The sequence below is a fragment of the Arachis duranensis genome, chromosome 5 (assembly GCF_000817695.3).
Source record: "Arachis duranensis cultivar V14167 chromosome 5, aradu.V14167.gnm2.J7QH, whole genome shotgun sequence".
NCBI lineage: Eukaryota > Viridiplantae > Streptophyta > Magnoliopsida > Fabales > Fabaceae > Arachis > Arachis duranensis.
The window spans coordinates 19,537,494-19,547,155 of NC_029776.3; the positions used below are offsets into that span (position 1 = coordinate 19,537,494).

Sequence of the window (9,662 nt, forward strand, 5' to 3'; positions counted from 1 at the left end):
ACAAGTGGAGTGTTTCTAGATGTCATAACTTGTCTATAAGATATTACACACAATACAATTTTCATTTCTTATCGCGTAACCACCGGAAATAGATTGATAAACAATAAAAGATAACTAAAAATATAAGAATTGAAATCGAATAAAAAATAAATTGAAAAGAATAGGTTGAAATTAAATAAAAATATTTTTTTATTTAATTTTTTGTTTTAATAAGAAAGGGACTATTTAACCTAATTTGTTTATATTATAGTTTGAAAATTAAATCGAACGGACTCATTCAATCTTACTTGTCCAAATTACGGTTTCATCACGAAACCAAAAAGTGCTTTGACACTCTTATAATTTTTTAATGTTACCATTACAATAGTTAACGAGGCATTTATAACCAGGATGGATCCACTCTTTATGGTGTGGGGGCAAGCGCCCTACTAAAATTTGGAATTTTATTGAGTAGTATATAATAATAATATTTATTTGTTCCTATTAAATTATTAAATTTGACCCCATAATAATTTTTTATTCAACTTTCGATACTTGATAGCTAATTTAAGAACTTCATATTAGATATTCATTATAATGATCAAGTTTTAAATTTAAATAAGATTGATGTTCTTTCTTAAAAATCGATTCGAAAGAATATTATATATTCATTTGTATTTTTTCTTTTAAAATTAGCTTTAGTTTTTTTCATAATAACTACACTAATTAAATGAACTTTTTCAACTATGAATAATATCATTAAGAGCTAATTATATGAAAGTTGAGTTTTAAATGATTGTTTAACGACATATACAAAAAAAAGATATTTTATTTATATTGTCAAGGTTTTAAAATATGAAATATAAAAAATTAAATTTTAAATTATATGTTATTATTTAAATTACTATTTTAGTATTTTAATTTGTAATTAGATATTTTAAAACCTAATCATATTTTACAATAACAAAATATAATTATAACAACGATTATGCTACGTATACATAAAAAAATCACTTATATAGAATAAATCTTAAAATACAAATTTTAAAATATAAAATAGACATTAAAAATAAATTAAATAATATATGTATTTAACTTCTATATAATACTGAAACTCTTCAGATCTAGAGCATGTATTATAGATTATCAACGATGGTTAAGAATGTTAATTCGTACAATGGGTTAGATCAACAAAAAAAAGGTTATCAGCTGGTGGTGAAAATGGGCGAGCTGTGAAGACATTGTCGTTGGAGAAAATCTGCTAATAGTGAGTTGGTTATGTGTGAAAAGTTGTCTGCTCAGCACTGATAACTATGACCTCAGCTAGAAGTCGATTGTGTTGGTAATTGGTTGGTAATCAGTGATGAGGGGGAATAAAGTGAGATTTGTGCGTGTGAAGGGCAGTACATAGTAACGTATATTGTAAGACCAGACTGTTAGAGTTAATGGTGTTTGCTTCAGAATTCGAAGTAGAACATGGTAACTATCACAAGTGGCCATGGTTAGTGATTTCGGAGTGCACCAGAGAGATTGAGATTGAAGAAGAGTGGTTTGATTTTTTTTATAGTCTGTTTGAAAATTTTTAATAGTATAATTTGAATTGAATTCTACTGTTTAAAACGAATTAGTAAAATTATAGAATTAAATTGAATTGAATACCAGTATTTAAAATGATTAATATAACATCATATTTAAATAATAAATATATTTATATATTAAATTATATAAAATAATTAAAAAATATATTTTTTAACTAATTTTTTTCAATTAAAATTTGTTCACTTCTTTTTTAAAAAATTAGATTAATCTAAAAATATTAAATTTAAAAAATATTATTATTAATTAAAAAATTAAATAGTTCTTTATAGTTGATTCCAATGATAAACCAATAATAGAAAACAAACATGAACTATAAAAAACTAACTTGTTGAGTGGTCTAATGACATAGTAAGTAAAAGGAGTAGTTATTAACGATAAATTATAGTAATTAATTTATGTTATTAAAATGGAACAAAATTATGTCATTTTTTGCTAATGTCATGATTGATACAACTTCACATGAAATAGGGTAAATACCCTTTCCGGCCCCTGAGCATTTTAAGTTGGGACATATCGCACCTTTATCATCCAAAAACCTCAACCAGGTCCTCAACCATCAACATTAGTGGACGTATCAACCCCTGTGACCGGTTGTCAGCAGGTTGCCTGGATGACGTGTCAGGTGAAGGCTGAGTTGTCAAATATAGGTGCCACGTGTCATTAGAAATTGTTGCAGGGACTAAAAACCCCTCCCTGCCCAAATTGTTCTCAGCCCCACCGACAACACCCTCCACTCACCACTCCTCCCCAGCACTCCTCCACCACCGCCACCACTATCACCGCCTCACAACCTTCGCAACTCATCAGAATAATTTATTCATCAGACAATAGATTTGATCACACTTGCAGTTCCAATTGCACCATTACAGTTTATATAGATGCAAACATGCTTTGTTCTTTTTCTTTCCTCTCTTCAATCAGCAACTAGCAACTGAACAAGAGATATGATTTGACCCAAAATTAAATATAAGAGAAATGTTCCGGTCGGCGGCGGCTGCCGGAGGAACAAGAGGACTAAAGGAACAACCACCAGCAACAACGGCTCCAAGTCACCACCACCGAGCTTTGATCGCGGAGGTCCCACCGTCTCTGGTGGCAGCTTTGCCTCTGAAATCGCAGGCCTAAGCCCTCCGGTGCCCTCGTCGCTGAGATTCATGGCTCCATTAATGCATCATCAGCAACTTGGAGATCACTTTTCAGGAGTTGGTGGCGGTGATTAGGCCTAAACTACACCGCAATTTCTGGTCCAATGGGAGGAACGGGTGACTTAAATTTTCACATAGGAAGTGCTTTGCGCAGTGATGTCACCGGTGGCGGCAATGAAGGCAGTTCTCTTCTATCAGCTACAGGTTTGGAACAATGGAGGGTTCCACAAACACAACAATTTCCTTTCTTGACAGGTTTCGAAGCTTCATCACATGGCCTATACCAATTTCCTTTTTGGTCAATGATGTATGGAAATTGAAAACTTTTCTTTTTCTTCCAACGGTGATGGAGTTGGTGGTGGTTGTTGTGGCGGAGGAGTAATGGTGGTGGTGGTGGAGGGTGTTGTCGGGAGAGAAAACCTCCATTGGGTGAAGCTTTGGGAGGTTGTGGAGGAAGAAGAAGAGGTGGAGGACTCGCATGAGTTGCGAAGGTTGTGAGGCGGTGGTTTTGGTGGCGGCGGTGGAGTTGGTGGAGGAGTGCTGGGGAGGAGTGGTGAGTGGAGGGTGTTGCCGGTGGGGCTAAGAACAATTTGGGCAGGGAGGGGTTTTTAGTCCCTGCAACAATTTCTAATGACACGTGGCACCTATATTTGACAACTCAGCCTTCACCTGACACGTCATCCAGGCAACCTGCTGGCAACCGGTCACAGGGGTCGATACGTCCACTAATGTTGATGGTTGAGGACCTGGTTGAGGTTTTTGAATGATAAAGGTGCGACATGTCCCAACTTAAAATGCTCAGGAGCCGAAAAGGTTATTTACCCCATGAAATAATTAAATGTATTGGCAAACGCTTAGTGTTATTAATCTAAGTTAAATACATAAAATATATACGTGTGGATAATTGTTTTAGATTTATATAGTAGACATTTTAAAAGAAATATGTATATATTATATTAAGTGATTTAAAAGAAAGGAAAAGAAAGAAAAGAGAATGAAGATGGTGAGAAAAGAGAATATATGTATTAAAAAGTGGATGCATTAAGAGAATATGAATAAAAAAGTTAATGAATAATTAAATAATAAGAATATTTTAAATATTTTAAGTTTTAAATAAAATTTTAATGGAATAGAATTTTAAATCAGATTTATTTGAGTTGGAATTAATTTTAAAATAAAATAATAAAATTAAATTAAATTTTATGTAAACTAATTTAATTATTTTTATTTTAAATATTGAAATTGTATTCACTGAAGAGTTTTTAAACACTCTATTAATGATTTTTTTTTCGCTGCACATGGATTTGGTTGTTGTCAATTGTGGAATAACATTTTTATTTTGATTTTTTTTAACAAAAAATTCCATGATTTGAGATCAAATTACACCAGCAAATATTTACCATCATTTTTGCTTAATGTTTTTACTATTATTAACAACATGGAACCCAAAGTCAAAAGACTCCCAGCCATCCATGTGTAAAAGATTAATTGGTGAAAATCTTATAGCCATTGTAACCACAACAAAGTTGCAACCAGCACAAAATGCACTTTTAAATTTATTGAAAATGTTTAGTAACAAAAAAATTTGTTAAAATTACTCGTAATTTATCTTATTTATCATTCATTAATTATTGCGACAATTAACGAGTACTAAATAAGACCAATTCTAATTATTTTTTTATTTCCTTTAACATTATCGTTAATTTATATTAAATAGTACTTTTAGTTTGTATGTCTAAGGCTTTTAGTCTAATACTTACGATTACTCTATTAGCCAATACTTTTAATTATTTTTAACTAACTATTGGCCAAAAAATAATAAATTATATTAAACTTATAGCATTACTGATCACTAGGAACTTAAATTAAAAATATTAAACACTAAAAGTAAACACTTTTCACAATACAAGAACAAAAAAAAGTAAACCAAACTAGAAAAGTTAGATCATCACCAAGTGTACAATACGAAACCGATTAATTAAAGTAGTCTAGGCTAAACTAAATTAAGCATGGTAAAATCCAGAGTTACTCTAAGCTAAAACATCACAAAGAGAGAGAGAAGGGTGGGTTGATGGTTTTTCAGTATTTGAAAGTCAATACCCGAACCTAAGAGTGATCCTTCCTAGTTGAAGTTGTAACTTTGCAAAGATACTCTAAGGTGCGTTCATTGACTTGTTCTGAAAGCTGCTATCTTGATTCTTCTAACTGCAAAGCACCAAAAAGAAAATATAGCTCTTAGCTTGTACTGCTATGTGTAATTCATAATGATAATAATATCGTAAGTGCTTAATTTACCATTAGCTAGCTAGGAAGCAAGGTTGTGAAATGAGGTAGTGTCAGAAATGACAGCAGCTTTGATTCTTTCAACGGTGCACTTAATTAAAGTGTTAACAGTGGCGACTGAACCCAGGGATAGCTTGGCGGTTGGGGCGGAGTCAACCAAGATCTGAAACGCAACCGTGAGGAGAGACCCTCCAGAAGATGCAGCAAGGCCATCAGGAAGAATCGCAAAACCCGAGGGAAGCAGGGCCAGGTAATCTGGATCCCCGCCACTAAGAATTATATTCATGGCAGCCATGTCCACGGGTGCATATACCACATAGGATCCACTGCAGTCTGTACAACTCTCCTGAAGTATCAGCATGTTGCTTTGGCTCGAATTCACACTCTACAGTACATATACGCAATTATTAATTGTATGAATAAAGAAGGCAAGGCAAGGTAATTAAGAAAGTTAATTACATTGACGCGAAGCAGAGAGAGCACGTTGGCAGAGCTTGCTATGTGTGTGATTTCTTGAACAAGGCCTCGGTTGGAGAGGATATCCCACTGGCTTCGGGAGTTCTGATCTCTGAGGAAATGAAAGAGAGTGTTGGGAGGAACAGGGAGGGAGAAGGAAGTGGCAGCGCAGAGGACAATGCCAGGGGGTCTGCCAGGGTCGTCCATGCTCTTCCTCGTCATAACCCTCACATCATCCATATCCGACGACAGAGTGGTCCATGCATGTGCCGTGGAAGCTCCCACTCCAGTGCAGAAGCTCATCACCATTCTCTCTGCCAACTTCAGCATGCTCCTCCTTCCCTCCGCACTCGTACCACACAGCTCCCCTGCTCCTCCTCCTATGTAACTCGCAACACGTTCGCATTGTCTCTCTAACGTCGCCATCCACCTCTTAGCTCCAAAGGCCAGCCCGCACTTCACCAATGGCTTGTAGAGGCTATGCACGCCTCTGTCATCCACTTCTACATGCTCAATCCATGTCACCTTGGAGTAGCCGTTTGGGAGTTCTTCAATTAAGCAGCCAGAGGGCCTTCTTCGGCTGCTTCTTCGGCTTCTGCTCTCATTCTCCAACGACACATCTACCACTGTCCATCTCCCATCCGGATGTTCCTTGCAGTACCTTACGAAATAGTTCTCTCTGCTTGGAACAAGAGGCGATGCCACCTGGAACTCAGCCGACATCTGATAATAATAATAATAATCATCATCAAATTAATTGTTTCATTTTCTTAATTAATTAGTAGTAGATGAGTGTATATATATATACCACTTGCAACGCTCCGTTATAGTTTCCTGCCACTCCGGTTGAAAGCACTTCAAGTGTCAACGCTCTTGACACAATACCACAGAACATTGTTGACCATTGATTCTGAAAAAATGAAAGTTTAATCAATTCATCAACATATTCCAATCCACAAACAAACTAAAATGTTGGGGTTGGGATTTGGGAACACCACTCACCACATCCATTAGTATCTCAACCAGTTTAGTGTGATTCATGATAATCACCGCGGATTCTCTTGAGGATTCAGATCTCAAGCCCAACGCTTTTGGGCCTATAACTCTAAAGGTCCTCAAGTATTCATCTTCGTTTAGAATCTCAGTACAGTGCTGGTTGCTTTGGACCCACAAAGGATCTCCAACCTGAGCTAGTCTTGTTAGTTCCTCCATAGCTGCCACAGCAAGCTCCACAATCCTGGGTTTGTCCGAATCACAAGGAACTGGGAACGGCCTCAGAAGCTCACTGCCGCCATACATCTCTCCAACCATGCCGCCGGCTGAGGACTGTGATCCTCCACCATAGCTACCAACTCCAAGATCAAGCGAGCGAGAATGTGGAGCCATGTGATTGCTATTGTGAGAGGAAGTCACTGGCTTCCCAACATATTTCTCCGCTATTCCCGAAATCCTATCAATCTGATGACCCAAGTATTGAACAGAAAATTAAGAATGAAAATTTACAACTAAGTAGGAGCTGATGAGGAAGATGCATGATATGATACCTCTTGTTTGAGACGAGCATTCTCAATCCGGAGGTGCTGCTCGTCAAAGGACATTTCACCAAGGGCAGCAGGTCCTCCACAGTTGGGGCAAGTAGCATTGCTTAGGGCCTCCTTGTATCTGCTGTTCTCGGCACGAAGCTTCTCGTTCTCAGCCTTTAATATAGCGTTCTCGTGTCGCTCATGTTGTGCCTTCATCTGTGTCCGCTTGTTTTGGAACCAAAACTTTACTTGCAATGGCTCTAATCCCAGCTCACGGCTCAGCTCCTTTCTTTGCTTGTCATCTGGGTGTGGACACTGCTTGAAGAACCTGACGGGCAGAATTCAAGTTCAAAACAATATGCCAATATTATATCAATTAAGCAAACTGAACATACAAAATAAAAATGGAGATCAAAATCTGTGTGTATATATAATGGTCCTCACGCTTCCATTTCTTGTATCTGGTGCTGTGTGTGGCGATGGTAACCCTTCTTTTTGGGTCGTTGGTTGGGATCTTGCTCATCATCACCGGAAGGAGCTTCCATGACGATCTCAGTAGCAGATTTAATGTCAAAGAACTCATCATCTCCGGTCCTTATTCCCAAATCACTCTCATTGTGAGACGATGACATATCAAGCATCATGTGCTGCTGATGAGAATCGAACACGTTCGTGGGAAACATGGACTCAGCAAATCCTTTAAATTTCAGAAATGATCGAACAGCCACCGGTTTTCTTCTTTCTAATCTGATGCCATATATAACAGGAATAATGAATGCATATGTAGGTTCTAGTATATATACAGAAAGGAAGAAAAATGTTAGATAGGTAGGAAGTGTTTGTTTTTCTTGTACCCACGACTCAGTAAATGGTACTACCCATGCATATAAAATAAGAAGGAAAATGTTTGAAATGGCTGTTCAATTGCAAGTTAAGTTGACCATTATATGAGCTTGGGGGCCGGGGAAGGAGGAATGGGTGCAATATGATGCTAATTAGAAATAAGTTTTGGCTTGTCCTTAGCATTACAAATACATGCAAGCAATCAAGACTTTGAAACTTGAAATAAAAACAAGGTATGGCAATAAATCAGAAAAAGACAACAGTGTGAAAAGTTGACAACTATAGAGGATGATGACGATACGAGTATGTGTAACGCTTGGTAGCAAAGTGGGAAGTGGCAATAATAAGCAAGNCTCTACATAGATAGTGCGTAATACATACGTAATGGTAACCTAGATACATATGGAGTTAAGAAAGGCAAGTCAAAGATGAATAGACAATGAATGCGAAAGCAAAATGGATAGGGAAGAGAGGGAACCTTAAGCGTTAATGGAGGAACCTGAGAGACGTTGAAGGTTACCGTTGTGGGTCACCGGAGATTTGTTTGTGTGGGAATTAGGGGACTTGATGGGGTTATTATGTTGCTCTCTCCGGGCCGGGCTGATTGAGACGTACCCACGAATAACACACACACGGATTCAATAACTCTTCTCTCTATGTAGCTAGGGCTTAATTAAGAAGAAACAGAAATTGGTGGGGACTGAGTAGTGAGGAGGAGGAGGAAGAGGAGGATTGAGGCCAGGAGAAGAAAAACAAGAAAGTAAAATTAAATGAAGAAGCTAAGTTTGGAGGATGGAAAGGAGTATTTGGCAGGAAAGGAAAGAAGTAATTAATTGCAGAGGGTGTAAATGCATTTATGGACAGACGTATGGTATAAATGATGCAGATAGATAGACAGATATATATGAAGAAGATAGAGATAGAAAAACAAAACAACGAACTTGTGGTGAACTCAATAGCTATTACCTCCAGCAACTTAATAGTTCTTACAATTCTAGATACAAGATATAAGATTTCGTAATTAATTTTTCAGAAAATGATAGGTATTGTGTAACTATTGAATCATTAGTATTATTATTATTATCAAGTCGACCTACTCAATCAAATGTTCGTGGAACCGGAAAGAAATTGGCGCATAAGATTCTCTTCGAATTCATATCATGACCTCTGTGATATTTATTTTGTCCCCACTGAGTTACTTGCAGCGACAACGGCGAAGGCTTAAGAGAACGTACCAATCATTTATTGTTGCCTCTTGTACGTGCCCACTAAATATTTCTAGAATAAAAATCTTAGTACACGGTCTTCGTTAAACAAATAATAATACTATTAGGTTATGTTTAGCAGTTTTTGGAAAATAAAACATGATTTATAATAAGAAAAGTATAGATAAACAAAGAAATGAATGAATACAAAGAAATTGTGTAATATTTTTACTTTTTTTAATTATTTTCTCATGTCACTAATTTTTTGCCGCTCCCCTCACTTTTATTCTCTCAAACATACATATTAAGCAAATAATATATAGCATGTTGTCCATCTCAGAAAACACTAACAACGTAACAATATTTGGGCTGTATTTTCTAAACCTGCTCTCAGCTCATCTTGGTGTTCTCATAATCTCATTGCAAAGTTTTTAATTAAATTAATGTACTTATTAGGAGAGGAAAGTGAATGAAAGAATATTGCATATGCATATAGCTAGGCTATAGCTTAGGGAGGGATATGACAGAAAAATATAGATTTCGTATCTTACTTCATTAGTGTAGTTACGTACTTACGTGCTTACATTTCATTCCATCATCTTCTTGTACATGAGGAAATTATCATGCTG

General features: G+C 36.4%; 1 protein-coding gene across 1 annotated transcript; it reads right to left on the reverse strand.

Annotated features, from left to right (window-relative positions):
• Positions 1-4,539: 4,539 nt before the first annotated feature.
• Positions 4,540-8,105, reverse strand: LOC107488638 (homeobox-leucine zipper protein MERISTEM L1-like). The gene is made up of 7 exons (XM_021142406.2): positions 7,430-8,105; positions 7,007-7,313; positions 6,465-6,920; positions 6,271-6,372; positions 5,466-6,185; positions 5,019-5,391; positions 4,540-4,928 (listed from the first exon to the last, which is right to left on the reverse strand). The coding sequence occupies exons 1-6, from the start codon at positions 7,666-7,668 to the stop codon at positions 5,029-5,031; spliced, it is 2,187 nt and encodes a 728-aa protein (XP_020998065.1). The 5' UTR covers positions 7,669-8,105; the 3' UTR covers positions 4,540-4,928; positions 5,019-5,028.
• Between the last annotated feature and the right edge of the window lie 1,557 nt (positions 8,106-9,662).

Coding starts and splice junctions, on each gene's coding strand:
- LOC107488638 (XM_021142406.2), bottom strand. CDS start 7,668: ATGTTTCCCACGAACGTGTTCGATTCTCATCAGCAGCACATGATGCTT. Junction 7,314..7,429: donor CAGATACAAGAAATGGAAGC/GTGAGGACCATT, acceptor TCTGCCCGTCAG/GTTCTTCAAGCAGTGTCCAC. Junction 6,921..7,006: donor ATGCTCGTCTCAAACAAGAG/GTATCATATCAT, acceptor TTGGGTCATCAG/ATTGATAGGATTTCGGGAAT.